We start from the raw sequence: 20,673 nt of genomic DNA on the forward strand, positions 1-20,673 counted from the left end.
ACACCCTAAAGCCACAGATTCCAGGCTGGTTTATCATAAGAAGTCCTAGACAGGCCAGATATATCCTACTAAAAGTGTTCTGTAGATAAGGATTCCCCTGCTAGCAAGTGCCATTAGTTTATTTGACAAGGGGTCTGTCATTAATGTGTTTACAAGGTTTGATCTGGTCAATTTCTTTCTTTCCTGGAAGTGAATTCCCATCCATCCATCATCCCACATTCCTCCCTTCCCCACACAGTGACAAAGATAGCAAGATAAAATAACCCTGATAGAAAAAATGAAAGTGGGGCTGGCCCCGTGGCCGAGTGGTTAAGTTCGCGCACTCCGCTGCAGGCGGCCCAGTGTTTCGTCAGTTCGAATCCTGGGTGCGGACATGGCACTGCTCATCAGACCACGCTGAGGCAGCGTCCCACATGCCACAACTAGAAGAACCCACAACGAAGAATACACAACTATGTACCGGGGGGCTTTGGGGAGAAAAAGGAAAAAATAAAATCTGTAAAAAAAAAAAAAAAATGAAAGTCAGCATACCTCTGGTTTGGGCAAAATCATTGTAAATGGTCTTTATGATTCCTAAGCTAGTTAGAAATTATCTTTTCTCCATCACCCAGATACTATGTATCTTTTATGGAGGTGGTCTTGTCTCCAATGAGGAAGTAAAAGAGAGAGCATACTCTGGGAAGTCTCAGTGTGGTGGAGGACATGGGGGAGACAGGACTGGCATGATGGATGGAGTACTAGACCCCGATCCAAAAGACCTGGATTCAAGCCCCCTGCATGGCCTCCAGTGAATTCTATAACCTGGGGAAATCTGAATAACTCTTATTCACAGTTTCCTCATCTGACAATGAAAGGCCTAGTCCAGAATCCCACTGTGGGCCTCAGGTTAGGAACTCCTGATCCATATGATCTAAAAAATCTTTTATACTTCTGAAATGCTGTAAAACTATAATATCTGTAACCCCAGGTTGCTCCCAGCATGACGGAAGTCAGCATTCAGGTAGTAGAGGCACGTAAATCAAAGTGGTGCTACCTTCCGCTTCGGCGGCCCAGGGTTCGTGGGCTCAGATCCTGGGTGCGTACCTACGCACCACTTATCAAGCCATGCTGTGGCAGGCATCCCACATATAAAGCAGAGGAAGATGGGCACAGATGTTAGCTCAGGGCCAACCTGCCTCAGCAAAAAAAGGAGGATTGGTGGCAGATTTTAGCTCAGGGCTAATCTTCCTCAAAAAAAAAAAAGTGTTGCTAGCAATAGATGTGCAGTGAGTGACCTAAGAGTGCTGCGTGTCTTTGCAGACCCTGTGTCTCCCCTTGATGACTCCACAGTGCTGCATTTCTGTTCACGTGCTTTGACAGGGGCATTCCCTTCTCCAGGAGGGCAGTCGAGTGACAGAAAATGCCCTCCTTGCTGACTTTGAGTGCCAGCCACTTGGAAGTTGGGTTGAACTGAGTTAGTTTGAGCTGAGGAAGCTCAGTCTGGGAAAAAAAAAATAGAGGCTGAATTCTTGGTAGATAACCTCCCACCCCACCCACTTTCTTTATAGTTTAGAGGGAGCCATTATAAGAGAGTGAAGCTGGTGTATAATTGCCTTGATGGGTTAGGTGTGGGAGGGTGGGGAAGCTGGGGAAATGGTTCTAATTGTGTCTGGACTTTTTTCCTAGGAACTCTTAACTTGCTGTGAAGAAGGGAAAGGGGAGCTCAAGGATGGCCTGGAGGTGATGCTCAGTGTCCCAAAGAAAGCCAATGATGCCATGCACGTCAGCATGCTGGAAGGTAGCTGTCCTCCCAGCCTCCCTGGGGGAGCCTCCTTCTTTCCTAAGACCAGGGAGCTTGTGGGAGGGAAGTGGCATGACGTCAAGCAAGGGGCAATGCTGGAGGAGAGGAGAAATGCCAAGTTGTTGCATAGGTCTTCGGAGGTGTGAGAGGAGCTCCACAGGGGCCAGCTCAGCTAACATCGCCTCCAGGTAGGACCAGGCCTAAGCCATTTCTGGTAGTGGACAGTTTGCTGCCTGTGAGGTGGTCTAAGACAGGCCATCATCCTTACTATAAATGTACTACAGCCCTGACCCACAGCAGTCCTGTTCATCTGCACAGTATTTGCATTGCATTTGTCATCAGAATAAGTAGAAATCCTGTACACACACATGCGCACACATGCACGCACACACACAATGTCTTCAGCCTTATGCCTTTCTTTTTTTTTTTATTGTGGTAAAATATACATAACTTAAAGTTCACCATTCTAACCATTTTTAAGCATACTGTTCAGTGGCATTAAGTACACTCACGTTGGTGTGTAACCACCCTTATGCCCTTCCTAGCACTGAGAAATCCAGCCAAATAAACCTGGTAGGACTCCACCCAAGCACATTATGTTTACTGGAACCATATTCTTGGGACCCAGAAATCCAGTGGCATGAGACTCCAAAAAAGTGCTCTTAACACTGCAAAACAGATGAGCAGAGCAGCGGTATTGAGTAGAAGTTGTTAGATGAGTTAAGACTCAACATCCCAGTCTGGGCTGGCAAACAGGTGTTAAGGGAGATAAGTGTACTCTATTGTAAACGTGAATCTGTGGGCTGTTTTTTCTCTTCTGGGCTCCATCTCCCCCCATCACCTCCCCTTCCCACCCCACTCCCATCTAAAGGACGTGGCCAGTCTCAGTAGTTCCTGGGCCACCCTTAGCACAAGAAGCCCCAATTCTTCATGCAAGGACCTAATTACCTTCTCCAGACTGAGGACTGACCATCTGAACGTGTTCCTGTTGTCACTGTTTCTCTACTGCTTTCTTTTCTGTTTGCACCCCTACGCCCACCCCTGGGTATCCTCCTCTGTAAGTTCCCTTCTGCTCCAGCCTGTCCCTGACCTGTATTCCAGATCCAGCTGCTCCAAGCATGGTCTCTGGACCAGCAGCAACAGCACCTGGGAGCTTATCTGAGTGCAAAATTGTGGGCTCCACCCCACGCCTCCTGAATCCCAGTCTCTTGGGGGTTGAGGGGTGGGCAGGAATCTATGTTTTTACAAGTTCTGCAAGTGAGTCTTAGGCATGCTAAAGTTTCAGAACCTCTGTTACAGATTTAAAGTGGTATAACTATAAGCTGTTGAAGGCTTGTGCACCACACCATACAGGAGCAATCAAAGGGAAGAATCCTAGGAGTGGAATATAAGAAAGAAAGCCACGACAAATAAAGTAGAGTCAAGGACACTCAATCAGACAGTGTTTGTCCTCAGCCCCACGTCAAGCCGAGTCAGAGACAGCGGGGAGCTGTGGAGGAAGAAGGAGATAAGAGTCTGCCCTTGCAGGAGGTCCCCAGCTAACGGTGAGGCTGGGGGAAGTTGCATAGGACCTTGGCAGGAGATTCCACTAGTACTGGTTATGTATAGGACACCTGGCGTGGGAAGGGGATCTGCTTACAGTTCCGTGGAGCTGTCCACTCAAGTGTCCAGGAGTCTCAGGAATCAGTCAGGAGGGAAAAGCGCTGTGGTAGCTGAGGGCTCCCAGTGGGAAGCCTTTCTCTGAGCAGGGAGCAGAACATGGTGCCCCGAATGTGGCGTGGAGAAACCCCACAGGGTGGACATGGATGTTTTTCAGGGTTTGATGAGAACCTGGACGTGCAGGGGGAGCTGATTCTCCAGGATGCCTTTCAAGTGTGGGACCCGAAGTCGCTGATCCGGAAGGGGCGGGAACGACACTTGTTCCTCTTTGAGATCTCCTTGGTTTTTAGCAAGGAGATCAAAGACTCTTCAGGACACACAAAATATGTTTACAAGAACAAGCTACTGGTAGGTGGGGTCGGTGGGGTAAGACAAGACTCCCTGTTTTCATGGCGCCCTTGGGCAGGAAGGATCTTGAACACTCAGCTCCTCTCTGCCCCTGACGCCACCCCAAAACCATCCTGGACAAATGAAAGGGCCTCCTATTGGAAAGCACGCCCCCTCAACTCCCCTTCTGCATTTTAGAGTTCACAGTTCTTCTTACTGTTTGCTTTTAGCACTTCCCTCTTCACCTTCCCTCCCTGCTACCTGCTAACCAGGCACGAGCCTGTAAGTCCTTTCATCCTGGGTAGATGAACAGAATCTCTAGTGTGTTGAAGTTTGATTGACAGAGCCCCTCCTCGGTCCTCTCCTCTTTGTTGCCTTCCCTTCCCACCCCAGCCCTAAGTTTCCCCACTGCCCTCCCCTTCCCCGCCTCTCACAGGCATTTCCTGTCTACAGACCTCAGAGCTGGGTGTGACCGAGCACGTGGAAGGCGATCCCTGCAAATTCGCCTTGTGGTCCGGGCGCACCCCGTCCTCAGACAATAAAACAGTGCTGAAAGTAAGTACTGCTCCCTCTGGGCACAGGAGCAGGGTTGGGGTAGCGGAGGTGGGTGGAGGGATGAGAGCACATCTCACCTCAAAGCGGGGCCCTGGAGACTCTGCTGAGCCACTGGGCCTGTCTTGGGAAAGGTGGCATCACATGGGTATTGAGAAGCAAATTCTGTCATGAAAGCAGCCTCGAAATCTTGAAGACCAGTGGGCTGCTAAGTCCGTGCACTTGTACGAGCATAGGGGGAAGAAGCAGGGAGCAGCCTATTGGTTTTCCTCAACGGGACCCTTCACTATGTTCTCTCTGTATGTGTCCCCTCCAAGTGACAAGAGCAACGATTGGCCCTTTGACAAAACGCACCTTGATTTGCTCCACAGTCATTCAACATTTTTTCCTGAACACCTCCTCTGTATAAGGTGTTCTGCTCAGTGCTGTGGGGGATAGTTATGTATAAGAGATGGACGCTATCTCTGGGAACTTACTTTCTAGAAGCTCTAGTAAATCATGCTAGCATGGGAACGATGCTGATTGAGACCAGTGTTAAGAAAGGGCCTTTCACCAGATGATGACCTTAAAGAGTCCTTTCAGCTCTCCAGAGCATGGCAGCCCAGGAACTGAGTCAGTGCTTGCAGTAGTGTTAATCTAACTGAGAAGACAGCCTGCAGATGGAGCCCCCACCAGTCATTCGCTTATCAGGGAAGTGTCCATCCCCAAAGAAAAGATGGTCCAACCCTGACAAAAGAGTCACACTTGGTCACTCTGAATTCCTAGCATGGCTGCTACCTGCCGTGAGGCAGAATTACCTGAAAAAAACTCCACAAAGTCAAACAGGATGTTCAGGAATGGTAGCAATGCTTTCAATTAACAGGTTTACCAGGCTAAAAACTCAGGAGTGGCTTTCAGTCCGTACAAGCCTATGTAGCCAATACGAGGTGCTGAATGTCCTGACATTTATGCATACCAGTTGCTAAATAGCCACTGCCTCCAAATGCCCCCTCACTGCCCTTCCCATTGCTCCCAGACCTCCCCAGAATCTAGTAACTGATGTGTTCATCCCTGACCCAGTGGGGACCTCCAGACACTGCTCCAGCCCCGGGGCGGATATCAGCATTAGTCAGTGCCTGACAGCTTATTAAATACTTTGAAAATCACTCCTGAACAAGTCTCCATTGAATCTTGAGGTCATAGGTGTGTTCTAGGAGTTAGAGAAGCATGTCCCTGGGATTGAAGAGTCATAAGTATAAAATGAGAAATAGACTCCTCAAGCCTTTGGTATCCTTGAAAATAGTGGATTCAGCCTGCAAGAGGAGGCTTGAGAACTGTTTTGGCGGGGTGAAAGGCAGAAGGGGTTCTCACTCTTTCTCCCTGTGGCACTTCAGGCCTCCAACATAGAAACCAAGCAGGAATGGATCAAGAACATACGAGAGGTGATTCAAGAAAGGATCATTCACCTGAAAGGAGCTTTAAAGGAGCCAATTCAGCTCCCCAAAACACCAGCCAAACAGAGGAACAATAGTAAGAGGTAACCAGCGTCTCTCCCCCCAGCACGGCCTCACATGCTTCTGGGAGCGGGAATGGGGTGAACCTTTGCTTCCACAGGGGCGGTGTGCTCTGCAGGTGGCACCCCTCTCCATGAAGCCCCACCGAGTTCTACCTAAAATGAGCTGTCTCCTCTCTAAGCATCTCATCTGTGACTGTCAATTAAATTCAGCAGGGTTTCACTGAGCTTAGTTTTGAGAGACACTCTGCCAGGTGCCACAAGAAGATAACAGGAAGTGTAAGATGAGTCCCTTCCCTCAAGAACCATCTCACAGTCAAGTCTCAGCCATGGAATAGTTAGAGAAGAAGAACCAGTAGCACGTGTAGGGATAGTAAATGCTGTAAGAATTCAAAGAGTGGGGGCTTTAGGATGAGCGTCAGAGTGGAGTGTCTGGGGAAGGCTTTGGGAAGGAGATGGGCAGAGTGGGGAGCTCTCCGGACTCGTTAGATGGGAGAAGGGCTTTGCAGATTGTAATGCATGGGAGGCACGATGGTCGGGCTATCCTTACAGATTTACCGCAGCCCCCCAGAGTCCTCACCCTCATTCATCCTAGATCAGCAATGTGATCGGGCGGAAGAGGACTTATTCTTTGTATCTTCATCTCTCTGGGCCCCTCTGAATCCCGGTTTCCCTTAGACTAGTGGATGACTTCTTAAGTATTTCTTTCTCAAGTCTCCATGTGACAGTCACCTACAATGACTCTTTTGGAGGACACTTCCAAAGAAAGCATACAAACGTTTCGTGTCAATTTTGAAAAAAGAAAAAAACAAAAGACTTTTAGGGGTGATGATCGTTGGTGATAACAGGCTCTCGTCTCCTCCCCTCTTCATGAATGGAATAAATCCAGAAGTAATTCACTCTCTGGTGCCAACCAGGATACACAGGCTGGGGAGAAGGGCCTGCAGAGTAGCAGCATTCGTCTAGAGGGAGGTGGTAGCCAAAAGAAGGGTGTGATAAAGGTAGAGAGAGATAGCAGCACAGAGCAGAAGCTCCAAGACCAGCATGGCCAGGATAAGGTCACCTCTCAGTGCTGGAAAGATAAACTGTGACTGTAGTGGAGGAGGGGTCATTTTGATTTCAGGTACCCATGTCCAGAGTCCAGGTGAGGTGTAGACTCAGCTTAGCACTGGAGACAGACCCTACTGCAGGAAGCCCCTACTTTAATAATGAAGACAGAATGGAAACAGTTACAGAGAACTGAATGTCCAGGACCATGGTGGAAAAGGATATCCAGGTGAGGTTAGCTAGAGTTACCCTGTGAAGAGCCCCTTTTTCCTACAGTAGGAGAATTTGAGCATCTCTAGAACATGGGATGGACTTGACATACCTCGGAAATGCTCCCCACCTTTTCTCTGTCATTGTCCTGACATGAGAGGGTGAGAAACCTTGGCAGACACTGCAGAGAACAGCCAGGCAATCTGTAATTTCATGAGCTTGGCTCCATGGATATGGGGACAGGGTTTATGGAGGAGGGGATTGGCTTGGAGAATACTCCCACACTTCTGGATAGGCTCCCCACATCCCCCAGAACTGGCTCCATCTGGAGTGGACCATAAGGCCCTGCTATAGGCCAGAATAGTGGGAAGCAGAAAGTACAGCCAACTCTCAACTATCTACAAATGGTGGGGAGCAGTGGCCCAGATATCTAAAACAACAGATGATCTAAAAGTCCTTTATTTTTGGTTGCAAAATGCATCACATAATTTCTTTTTACAGCAGATTTTCCTTCCTACGAATGTGTGGTTTATATTATTAAAATAAATTGGCATTTCCCAACCCCACAAGTGTTTGGTTAGAGAACAGTGAACTTAGAAATGTTCTGGGTGGAATAAAACACTTCTATGACTAGTAGACACTGTGTAAATACATATGCATCACATGTATGCCCACACACACACACACACACATGTCCACATACACTCACACAGGAGAGATTGTGGTTGTTTAGACTCCATGAGGTGGCTTCAATATATGGGGCATTTTACCATGTGGTAACATCCTCAGACAGCGAGTTCACCTTCCTTCTAATGACATTACGTCTCCATAAGCAGTATCAGGGCTGTGGCTTTCATCAAAGCCTCCATGGGAAGAGCTGTCATTTCCTGTGCTCCTTTATCCAACCCCTGGCCCACATGTGCTCCAGTTCTTCCTGACACAGACCATTCAGCCTTCCCTAGTTCCCAGGCATCTAATCCCCCTTGGCCCTGGCTATGGGTTCAGTGCAGAATTGGGACACAGTTCTAAGGGTGGAGAGCTGAAGGAGCACATGAGTGGGACAGCTGTATGGTCCAGGGCCCAGGAAGGAGTCCAAAGGCAGGAGTGCTCTCGGGACCCCGTCTTATCAGACGCTCAGAGCACAGCTGTCTCAAAAGCTGCTGTGGAATCTGTGACTGTTCTCCTATCTTTGAGAAGATGCCTTGGCCTTCTGTGCTGATAAGAAGTCATCATAAATAAGCATGAGATCAACAAGACCCACCAAAATGAAGGCAATAAACTTCTCCATCTCGAGGAGTTAAGGGTCCAACATCAGGAACTTCCCAAAGATAATCTCCCCTGGAGAAAATATCCCACCCCATTTTCTCAAGCAGAAGAAACACACGTCAAAACAATATCTTGTCAGTTCTGTTTTCTTTATAGGCCAGCTATGAGCCAACCCCCATCCTGTTACTGCAGCAGAAAAACTACTTGGATACCCTGAACTCTGGGATTTGGGGCGATGATCCAGTCAGTGGGATAGAAGCCTAGGTTCTAAGTAGTATATACCTCTTCCTACTGCCTTTTATAGACCCATTACCAGGAAAAATGAATAAATAATTGCCCCCTCTGCACCATGGGTCAGAGGAGTTATGGAGAAGGAGTCATTTTGTGTTCAGTTATCAACATAGTGATTTACCATGTTTACTAAGAGTAAGAGGTGACCTCATTGAAAATCACATAGGGCTGCTCCCTTTAGTGGGATAATTTTAGACAAATCCCTGCTAGAAAGTGCTGAGGCTCTGCGCTGCCAGCCCAGCTGGAAATCCTTGTGTACTCTAAACCCACAGTGGTTCCCCCCACCCCCACCCCTGTTTGTTTTTTCTTCTTCCTACAGGGATGGAGTGGAGGATGTTGACAGCCAAGGGGATGGGAGCAGCCAGCCAGACACCATCTCCATTGCCTCTAGGACCTCTCAGAACACAGTGGACAGTGACAAGGTAGGACAGTGCCCCATCTTCCTTCCCCCAAGACTTCTTGTTGGCTTAAGCACCCCTGGAGAGTTATCCCCAGACAAATTTCTCCCGCTATGGAGGCTAACCTCAGGAACTGGTTGTCTCTTTGTGCCAGCCAAAGGAGAAAGAGCAGGGCTGGAGGAGGTGTGTCACAGCGTGGAGACCTTGTCTGAGGGGACAGAAGATTGGGGTGGTCAGCCAGACCCTCTCATGCTGTGAGAGTTTAGCAGAAGTGGCGAGGATGAGAGGCTCTGGGTCTCCTCTCCTTCTGAGCTGCCCTACTTGGGCTGCTCGGGCTGCTCTGCCTTCTGGGAGTCTGGGACTCAGGGAGATGAGGCTGAGATAGTTTCCTGAGACCTTAGTGGCTGTGATTGGCTCTTACTTATAATTTGAACAGGGCTCATCGCAAAGTTAGACCAAGACCAATGATTTGGGAAATGGCCACAGAGATGCTGTTTGGTAGGGGCCTCCTATCCAGAGGGGTTCTGGTGGAAATGATGCTCTGGGCAGATTATTGGGGGTCAGTTCCTGAGGGACAGAGGACCAGGAAGTGTTGCATGAAGCAGCCTGTAGGGACATAGTAGTCTCATGAGAAAGCTTGATCGCTTGCTCTCTTACATTTTGGAGCAAGTTAGCAAAAAGGAGGAGATCTGATGGAGAGTGACAGAAAGGAAACTGTAGCAGAGACTCGATGCCTTTGCTCAAGCTAGGAGAAGAACCCAACTGTCTGAATTTGCAGCAGGGGCAGGAGAAGGTTTTGTGTCCGACCCTACTCTCAGTGGCTTACCTCAGGGTTGGAAGAGTATGAGATGATCTTTTGCTGTATGTTAGTGAATTTCTTAATGAACATGTGGATTTGGCCCTAGTATTTAGACCTAGTATTTTGGCCTAGTCTTCATCCCCAGACAAAGGCTGTGTCCTTGCTTCATTGTAGTTTTCTAAGTTATGGGTATTTTTTAAGATGATATGCATTCATTAGAATTTTTCCTAATTTTTTTCTTACTGGGAAAAGAATGCTATCCCCAAACTTCCTAAAGTCATGGTGCTAAATCACACTCTAGACCAATGTTCAAGGACATTCAAGGTAATTCTATCTGACATCGTGCCTTCAAGTTTCTAAGTCATTTTTGACTATCAGAGTGGATGGGAAATTGGTTTTTTCCACTTGTTAAAACATACAAAGGAAACTATTTCTGTACTTTCCTTTCTCCTCTGATCTGTTGTTTAGAAATATAACCTAGAATATCCTATGAATGAAAGTGTTTCTTTTTCTTTTTTCTTTTTTTTTTTTTTAAAGACAGAATCTTTTTTTTTTTTTTTTTTTTAAAGATTTTATTTTTTCCTTTTTCTCCCCAAAGCCCCCCGGTACATAGTTGTGTATTCTTCGTTGTGGGTTCTTCTAGTTGTGGCATGTGGGACGCTGCCTCAGCGTGGTCTGATGAGCAGTGCCATGTCCGCGCCCAGGATTTGAACTGACGAAACACTGGGCCGCCTGTAGCGGAGCGCGCGAACTTAACCACTCGGCCACAGGGCCAGCCCCGAAAGTGTTTCTTTTTCAACAGTCAGTGGGTGGTAAGGGCAGTGCAGTGTTTCCCATGTTCAGACATAGCCTAGTAGTTTCATGGTCCAGGGGATTCGTTCCTTCCAGCTGCTCCTCCGTCTTCCCCACAGCCCTGACTTAGACACAGACACTTGTGCTGGAGCCATTTGTCTCAGGAAGCCCTCAGCTCCAGCCGTTCCTTGTCTCTCACAAGGTAAGGAAGACTAGATTAGAACACCCCTGACAGCAGGCATCTCATTATCAGCGAGGAATCCTGGTCCTTACACGTTATTCTCCAAGTAAGAAAACTGAGGCCCAGGAAGACTGAGTGACTCACCCAAGAAAATTCTAGTAGTTAATGGAAAAGCAGGAACCAGAACCCAGATCTCCCTGATTCACTTACTCTGAAAGTCACAGTGCTAAACTCCCAAAGCTAAAATTAACTCAGCTGGTCAGTCTTTGTGCGCGTTCCACAAAAACATCAGTCACATATTCGTGAAAAAGCACCCACCATGTGCCGAGCTCTGTGCTGGATACTGTAGAGAGATGTGGACTGTTTGTTGAGTGTGAATCCTTATTTGTATAATTCTTGTTTTGTGTGTGTCTCTACAGCCAGACTGTTAAGCCCTGATGAGGGCAGGGGTTGTGTCTGTCTGTTTTGCTGCTCTACCCCTGGCACACAGCACACACAGATGCTCTGGAAATACTTATGGAATGAATGATCAGAGGGGACATGGTCCCTGATCACGGGGAACTCCAGCATTAAGAGGCAGCAAAAACAGGTGGTCTGAAAGTAGCCAAATATACAAACACTGTATTTTTAAATGTGCTAAAGAAGCCTAGAAATTTCCTTACCTCCAAGCAGAAAGCTTTAGTCAGCTGGAGAGCCTGACCTGTTGGAAACATTAATCCCCAACTACCTTCTCAGGCCTTGGGAGACGTGAGCAGCAGGTTGGGAGACAATGACAGATTCCGTGTTCCAGACACAAAACCTGGAAAATCACTTAGAAATAGTCATACTTTCAGAATAAAATGAAGAGAGGGCCTATCTGTGACCATGCGCTGTAATTCAGAATGTTCTTACTCTTCTAACACAGAGCCATGGTAACAGGACAGCCACGTGTCCCCCTTAACCTGCACTCCCCTTCATCAGAGAAACCATTAATTGGTATCTTTGAGTTCATAGATGTTATCAACAGTGTTAAATTTCCCCCGACTATCCCAGAAGACTAGGGAACTGGTCTCCATTGGTTTCCAAGTGGTCGGGTGAATAGACTCTGAAGAAGAGAAAATAACAAAGTGAGTTGATTCAGGTAAACTGGACTGTATTCAAGAGAAGGGCAAACAAGGGTTGCTGTGGGGAGGGGATGGGGCAGGGATCAGCATTATTTCAACAACGGGTTTCTAGGAAAAGCCCCAGTCTTCCTCTTCTAACCCAGATGAACTAGAATAGTGGTACCACAGGCTGGGTAGACGAGGAAAATGTAACCTTTAAAGGGACATGACAGACTGGAGAGATTCACCTCTCCAGTCGCCTTGTGTATTTTGTGTCCTGTGGTTGGGTGGAAGGCCTTTGGACACACCTGGGTTCAAATCCCAGCTCTGGCATCTACTCTCTGGGTCACGCTGTATGGGTTACTGCGCCTTAATTTCCCTTTCTGTGAAACAAAGATGATACCTGTCTCTCTGAGTCGTTGGGAGGATGAAGTAAAATATATATATTTGCTTGGCACCTTTTAGACATTCAGCAAAGTTTAGTTTCCCACCCTTATGAGAGGGAACATAAAAGTTTAGATGCTATGAATAAGAGTGCACAATTATGTAGCAGACTGTGGGGATCTTTGAAAGTTGTGAGTAGAGTTCTGCCCTCCTGGTTCATCGCTCATTAACTCATTGCTGCCAGGTTCTTTTCTATATTAGACTGAAGGGGAAGTAGCTTTGAGTCATCTGTCTATAAACTGAACCACCTGACTCCTCTTTCTGCTTGCCAGCCCTAAGAATCTAGGCTTAGATATTTGTTGTTAGCATTGGCTCATGGGCTTTTTTATTATTTCATGGGTTGTAATCCATTACTGTCAGGGATTCATTTTAGTCCTCAAATTCTACCATCTTTTGCCAGTGGCAATCCCTTTAGACATTTGAAGATGGTTGTCTTGTCTTTTCTCTTCATCTTCTCTGTTTCTCCAGCTGTTCCTTGTATTAATATATTTTCGGACTTTTCTGTATCCTGGTTGCATTTCTCTGGATTTACTGTGCTGATCTATATAAAATGGGACGTCCAAATGGTACATATACTGCAGATGTTATCTCGCTAATGCAGGCTCAGCTCCTGTTCCAGGGCTCCAATGCCTCGTGTCCTCCCTAAGACGTATACCATGTCTAGTAGGGGTGTACAATGTTGGCTCATAAAATCTCCATGCCTGTTTCCATGGACTGCCCTTAGTGGGGCAGGTGGCTTAGTAACCTGAGTGTTGGACTACTTCATATCTATTAGATTTTTCTCTTGTTTAATTTCATCCCGGTATTCCAGCACGTTTTGAATATAAATTATTTTGTTGAGTATGTCAGCTCCATCTACATCTCACAGCATTATTGGATAAACATACCTTCTGTGGCTTCATCCAAATGCTTGCTGAAAAGATAAGCTCAAGGACAGAAGACCAGTGTCAGCCCCCTCCTCATTTCTCACCCAGGGTTTGACACTTGGAACTCTCCTTGTCTGACTCTTTGTTAGGAGAGGAAACTTGCCTCTTTTCTCTATAGCAGAGGAGCTGGGGTTGCTTACTTAAGTTGTAAATCCTCCCTGGGTGAGGAATCAGTCTAATATTCTGAATTCTGCATTAGACACTGACAAAGCCAACATGGGTGATTCAGTAAATGGCATTAATAGCTTTCCCCAAAGTTGCTTCTGTTCATCCCTCAAATGGATCTGCATAATTAGGTTCTACCTTGCACCTGTCCCATGAAGAAGTGTTAGTTCCCTAAAGGCAAAAGGATGGGCTTACTTTGTTCTATCATAGTCTGAGCCCCTTCCTATTCTGTCCAGGAATATGTTCATGCTACTCCGAGCAAGATATTCCACTGAAGAGTCTTTTGCCTATGTGTGTGTTGTTAAGTGATGGGGCTTTGCAACCACACTTCAAAGAATCCCAGAATTATAGATTCTAGTCAAGCTAAGGCTGAGTAATGAGGGGGCAGTGAAGGAGTTTCTTGTGGTTTAACGTGATGGATGTCTGCCGAAGAAATTCCAGCTAATGGCACAGAAGCAGCCCTCTGCACAGTGACGGTCCTGTGTATGTATTTATTGTTTAGTCTGGGCAGGCTGGAGACACTCAGTAAATGCTTATTGGATAGGCCATTACAGACCTATCCTAGTAGAGAAACTGTCCATCCAAAACTCACTGTGAATTTCTGGACAGGTCCAGGCTGGCTGGAGACAGGGAGGTTGAAGTGAGATTGAGTTGCAGGTGCTTCTCTCTGCAAAAATTGCAAGGGAAAGAATTCTGCTGGAGCATCCCAGGGCTGACTGATTTCAATGAGGAATTTGAATAACAAGCTGATGTAATCTAAGATGCAAGGTGGGTTGATAATGGCAGCATGCTGAAGGGGAACAGGAGAATGCCTGGAAAAGCCTAGAGATTTCAGCATCTAACTCAAAGATTCTTAAACTCTGGACTGTTAAACCAAAGTAGTGGGTCATGATCAAAATTTTGTTTTACTGATTGGAAGGGAAGGCTGGGTTTAGAGATGGTGAGGGCCCAACTAAGAGGAAAGTCAAAAGAGTCCTACAATGTCACTCACTGCAGTATCATGATACCTATCACAAGGGGCCGGGCAGCCTGACTGCAGGAACCTTCTGGGAATAGACTTTCGTAGGGCCTCATCTGGTTTATCAAAACCTGGTAATCCTGATGCCTGTACTGTGGGAGCACAGAGCAGGCTGCTAGGTGTGAGGGCTGTAGTCAGGGAGGACCCAGCCCTTGCATTGGTGCATTGATGAGGACCCAGCCCCTGTTTTGGTGCATTGATGAGGTCCCAGCCCCTGCTTTGGTGCATTGATGAGGGCTCATCCCCTGCTTTGGTGCATTGAAGAGGGCCAAGCCCCTGCTTTGGTACATTAATGAGGGCCCAGCCCCTGCACTGGTGCATTGGTGAGGGCTTAGCCCCTGCATTGGCCTGTTCTATCTCTCTTCATTCATGGACGGTGTCGAGGCCCTACTTACTCCATAGCAGGTGCCGTTCTCCATCCTGGGAGTACAGCAATGAACGAAACAAGGCCATCCTCGACCTTGCTTTCTTGTAGGGGGAAGACAAAGGATGGCATCCCTAGTCTTCTGCTAATAACATCAGAGATGAAAGGCTGCTCAGTTTTTCTTCTAAGGAAAAGTGGTCTCTTGCTGCAGTTGGAAGAACTTGAATCAGATGTAAGAAATTATTTTCCCTGTAGATACTAGGGGGACAGATGACTGAGGGGAAAAAATGGACTCTCTTCATTTAAATAGGCTCGTAAATAGAAAAAGCCGCTGGAGAACAGGAATGGGGTAGGATAGGGCTGCTTGGGGGCGTGCAGGAAGGGAGGAAGGAGCATCCTGAGGCCAGTTCCCTAGAAGCAGAGTCTGAGACCAAGAGTTCTGTGTGTGTATTTTATTGAGGGCGTGCTCTCAGGCAAAGGGCAGGGAAATAGGGCCCTGGGGGAAAGAGCCAAGGCAGATATGCATGTGGTATCAGCTGGAGTCTAGCTCAGTCCGATCCTCCCGGAGCTCTGCAGGGTGAATTGCACCCAGAGTTTGCCCATCTCAAGGCAAGGGAGCCGGCCTTTTGTGTCAGCTGTGAGCTGTTAGCAGCCTCCAGGCACAAGAGCTGGGGCATGGGTGCCCTGGCAGGAAAGAGGATCTGGGTAGGGTGCAAGGCGTCTGCTGCAGGAAGGAAACGGGGCGTAGTATGAGGGGGATGGGTTTTGAGATCAGGCAGAGATTCAGTCCCCAAGTGTTTACTAGCTGCATGACTGTGAGTGGGTCCTTTAATCATTTCGTGCCTCAGTCTCTTCATCTGTACAGTGAAGGCATGATTTCTGCTTCTCGGGATTTTGAAGGACTAGCCAAGATCCCATATGGAAGAGTATCTGGGGCAGAGGAGACATGCCGTGGGTCGCTGTGCAGGTGACTGCAGGGCACTTCCTTGCAAGAAAATGGGCAACCTGCTCCCCAGAGTTTTAAGGGCCCACACATCACTGGGTTTTGCCACTGAAGGGAAAACCAAATATCTGGAGATATGGAGACTCACCAGTGTCAGGACTAATAAAAATTCTATCCGTTCACACGAGGTAATATTTTTCTCTTGACAAATTCTTAACAACCATCAAGATGGCCCATCCAAGCTTGAGTCCCCAGAGTGTGATTGCGACAGTGTGTTACATCTGGCTGTGGTGCCAGAGCAGGTGAACTCCCCCCTGCAGGTCTGGTGCATTAAATGCACTGTATTAAAAGCCAGAGAAAATGTGGTAGGTCTCCAGGACAGATTCCTCAGCACATCTGTTTCTCTGCCCTCAGTGGGGGCTGAGGACCCTGAAATATTTCTTTATAGGGAGAAAGTTACGTTGCCTCCCATCCAGTAATAAAACACTTTCTAATCCTTAAATAAATTCCTGAGAAGAGGATAGGAGTGTACTTCCTGTACCAGGGCTTGGCATGGATACATCTGAAACCTAAACTTGGACTTGATAAACTACATAATCTGGAGTCTAGGGCGCACCCCACGCCCGGCAGTACAGTGGGTTGGAATTGCTGTACGGATCCTAGAGAGAGGCATTCTGGTTTTCCTCAAGGACTGGATGGTCACTCCAAAGGAGGAAAAATGCCTTCTCCACTTTAATGTTTTAACCCAAATTGTGAAATTCTTTTTCAGTTTTCTGAATAATCCAAGTCCAGGACTAAATTTGAAAATAACTCTTTTCCTGGAATCGTTGCTTTGTTACTTTGATCTGTGGTGGGCAGGTGGCTGGAGGAGGGGGAGGTGGCAGTGCTGGGCAACAAAGGCAGAGGATTTCCTGGTCCTCGGGGTGCCAGAAGCTCCCCTCTGTGGCTGCTCTGTCATCTCCGCAGAAGCACAGCTCTGTCCTCTCCTGAGCAACGTTCAGCACAGTACGAAGGTGCTGGCTTATCAGAACAAAACGATAAAGTGCAAGGAGCCGAGGTCACAGGTTTTCCTCTAAATGAAAAGGTGTTCAAATAAATGACTGGCTTCCAGCTGTTGCATACAACCGAAGGGTATGAAATATGCTTTGCTGAAAAACAGAACCTGAGTTCACAGGCCAAATCTCTCATGACAGCATTATTTTACTTAGTATCTTGGTCCATACTCCATAGCTTGGAAACCTCCCTTAAGAGACTCACCTTTAAAGTTACCAATCGTCTGAGCAAGCAAATAAATGTCATACAATACGTCAGCCAACGCACACAGGCAGTTGGCGGGAAAGCTCAGAAGTGCCTTCATGATGCTCAGAGCACTGCGCCCCCTTCAGAATCTCTGTTTTCAGGGGCAGCTTTGCCCAGGTGTCTGTTACAGACCTAGGGAAGCTGCAAAAGGAGATTTGCCAGTAGGTTAGATCTATGTGTGGTAGCTGCAGAGGTGGCCAGAGGCCAGCCTTGATTCATGGTGAGTTTGGAATTTGCAACGTAGAACCTTACGGAAGAAAGGAACTTTAGAGATCATCTAGCCCTCAGCCTTCATCCTGTTTAAAAGGAACAAAGTGACTTGCTTAGAGTCACAAAGCCAATTAATGGCAGACCTGAGGCTCAAACCCAAGTCAAGCTCCTGCCTGTTAAATTGGATTAAAAACATAGCACTTCTGTAGTAACGCTGACAGTTCAGCTTCAGAGCCTTTGTAGCAAAACCAGATGCGATTGTTACTCCCTTCTTTGACTGCCTCTGCACCACCCTGCCCCAGCCCCCGCAAATCCGTGGCAAATCAAAGTAAATTACACAGTGGTTCCACAGCCCAGTGGAGTGTCCCCGGGGCTGGCATGTGGCGAAAAGGAAAGAAAACTTCCCCAGTATTAATGCCTATCACAGACTTTGATACCAAGTGCTTGTGACTCATATAGTGGCCTTGGTGGGGGTGTGATTCTGCCCCAGACAGAGTCTTCAAGCCTCTCAAGACAGATTCCCTGTTGGGCTCTGAGAGCTTGGCGGCGAGCACTGAGATGTGGCAGGGCTGATCCCGGACTCCAAGCTGCCCGGACATGGTGAGTCTCTGGAACAGACTCAGCCCTGCCACAGCCCGGCACAAATGTCAATGCTATTTTAAAAAATTTTAGTGGAAGAGGAAAGCAAATTTGAGAGCAAGCCAAGATGTTAAAGTGGATTAGCTGGCGACAGTCCACGGCAAACAAGACCCAAGTGAGTACACTTCCCACCGGACAAGTTCTGCTGGGCACAAGGAGCACGAGAAGGGGAGATGGCACAGATGGAGGCAGGGGAGGGCAGAGCAAGAATTGCAGGCTGTAGGAGGAGAGAGAAGTGGCGGCTCTCAAGGCAAGGATTTTACTGGAATATTCTGCACAGGCCTCTTGGCATATCACTTACCCTTTTTTCCTTTTGTGTCAGTTAAAAAGTTATTTTAGTGCAGAACAGAATGACTGAGACTCTTATTAAAGCTAATGTTAGGGGAAACAGGCTGTGGGAAATATTGTTCTTAAAAAGTTGAGCTCCTAGCTGACTAGAAGTGACACCAGGAGTATGGTATTGGGAGGTAAGCTCTCCTGGGAGATATGAAAATTAATTCTTTTAGAAACTTCAAGCAGAAATGTTACTAGAAATAAACATCTAGAGCCACAGCAGTAAGGCCAGACTGGACGGGACAGGTGACGGTGGCTTTGAACTGGTGGCTCTGCTTTAGCTCACTTTGCCTATGTGTGCTATGCTGTAAAATAATGACAAATGTTGTCTGTGGCCATCACATAGGATTCTTGGGGAAAGCCTGTTGGATAGACAAGTGGGTAAATATTACCCTGTTTCTTGATCTTGAACTTAGATTGAAAATCTTGGCTTGGGTTTTACCTGCCTGGCAGCTTGGTGTCACTTCCTCACTGTTGGGGACGACTGCCCACCTGTCTGCATGACCAGTGTAATGTGCTGGATGGATGATGGGAATGGTGAATCTAAGGATTTGTGGCATTGGGGTGAGATGATGTGACTCTATTACCAGAAAGCGGGGCCTTGTCAAAAGAAACAAGTTTGGATGTCCCCTATGGTGGCCTTCTACCAGGAGCAACAGTGAAGCCATGACTTTGGCTTAAAGCCTTTCCCAGGGGCCCTAAGTAGCAGATGCCCACTGAGGGGAGCAGCCTGCCTCTGCTCTTCCTGTTGAGAGAAAACTGCTGGAAGAAGACGCAGAACTGTGCAGACCCGACCCCTTACAGGTGTCCACCCCCTAGTTGCAACCAAACCCTTGTCACTACTAATCAGTCTTTCCATTCTTCTCCTGCTGTGTTCCATGCGGACCTGGCCTTGGTTGTGTCGGAGCAGTCACTTCCCTCTATTAGGGCTTATAGTCAGTTTTCAGCCTCCCTGTATGGAAGCGTTTAAAGTTGAGTCTTCCAAGTTCAGAACGTTCATCTACTATCATTTTTTTTATGCTCTAATTGATTCTTTTGAAATTAATAATTGCACAGAGATGTGTACATTAAGTAGAAGTTCCGGACAGCTGTTCCTCTAATCTGCATGAACACTACTGATGCTGGTTATGAAGTGCTTAGTGAATGCTCCTGTATACGTTGCCCTTTGCCCTGTACCAACTGCAAGGGATTATACTCCTCTCTGACCTTTATGATGTACTGAAAAAGAAAAAACCAGGATCTATATTTTACTGCATCTGTCTCTTGTCCCCTGCTAGCTCGTGTCCTTTCAGCTGCAGGCGTGGGGTTTAAAAAGTTTCACTTACTCTTTGCTGTTGCTCTCTGTAGTGCTGATGTTAGCCTAAATATGCTCAATTTTAAGGCATTTGGGATGCATTGGAACTTACTTCTTTTTCTTTTCTTTTCTTTTCTTTTTTTTTTTTTTTTTTACCTCTACCTCCCCCTATGTCTCTTTGACACCATTGCAGGTTTTATTTAAAACAAACTCAGCAATTCTTTTAAAAAGATAATTTGGAAGTTCTTAAAGGTAGTCCCCAAATTTTTAATTCCCTGTTTCATAACCGTTTCTAACTAGAGTGCTAGATTTTTCCCCACTGTCATCTTTTGGCTATAGTTACAGTCAACGGGTTCCTGATTAGGGGAGCTTACATTCGTGGCAGGTAGATCTTCTAGACAAAGAGGAAAGGTCAGGAAGTATTCACATAACTTCCAAATATTTTTACATTTCTTCTAGCTCATCAAACATCTAGGAATATCGGAGGAAGATTGTTCTTTCAAAAAAAGAAAGGGGGGGATGGGAGAGGAAAAGGAGTGGGGAAAATAGTTTGTTAAACTCCCTCCTCTCACCGCTTCACCCCACAACCTCCCCAAACAACAATAGTCACAATTTTTATGCCTCTTTACACACAGGCTGTTAAGAACTGTTATTGCATTCATGAAAAATTTCTTGGAAAATCCCAAAAGAGAAAGATTTTTGGAGTATGTTCTCTAACATTTAAATTTGAGACAATACTTCTCACAGGAGCGTATAAAGTCCAGTACTAAACTGGTTGTTATTTAGAGGGCAAACAAGTAGGCATTGCCATTAACACGTGACCAAGCAGAAAAATCCACTAATGGAGAAGAATGAAATTAGAGGCAGAATAGAAAATTATTTCAAATATATTGGTACACTGAATTCATTCTTTTATTCAACAGAATTTTATTGAGTGTCCGCTGATGACCACATACCATGGCGGTTCAGGATATATAAGTACAATCTCTGTCTTTGTCTGTTCTTCTAAGTTATCACCCCAAGTGTCTTATACATGGTACCACAAAGGGTGGCTGTATACATGTTACGTGTGTTTATGAAACAAGACAGTTGCACTTAGCACTTCCTTTATGCCAGTTGCTGTGCTGGGCATCAGAGAAATGACAGAGATGAATGTGGCAGA

At 46.7% G+C, this 20,673-nt stretch overlaps 1 protein-coding gene across 14 annotated transcripts in view; it reads left to right on the top strand.

The window, feature by feature from the left end:
- KALRN (kalirin RhoGEF kinase) overlaps window positions 1-20,673 on the top strand; it is a 637,395-nt gene that overhangs the window by 416,767 nt on the left and 199,955 nt on the right. For all 14 annotated transcript variants that reach the window (XM_046658061.1, XM_046658067.1, XM_046658063.1 and 11 more), the window contains 5 exons: window positions 1,666-1,777; window positions 3,597-3,787; window positions 4,220-4,321; window positions 5,692-5,834; window positions 8,944-9,046. In XM_046658061.1, coding sequence (XP_046514017.1) covers window positions 1,666-1,777; window positions 3,597-3,787; window positions 4,220-4,321; window positions 5,692-5,834; window positions 8,944-9,046 — 651 coding nt within the window. The remainder of the gene's footprint in view (window positions 1-1,665; window positions 1,778-3,596; window positions 3,788-4,219; window positions 4,322-5,691; window positions 5,835-8,943; window positions 9,047-20,673) is intronic.

This window comes from Equus quagga, chromosome 4, assembly GCF_021613505.1.
Source record: "Equus quagga isolate Etosha38 chromosome 4, UCLA_HA_Equagga_1.0, whole genome shotgun sequence".
In the NCBI taxonomy this organism is placed as follows: Eukaryota; Metazoa; Chordata; class Mammalia; order Perissodactyla; family Equidae; genus Equus; species Equus quagga.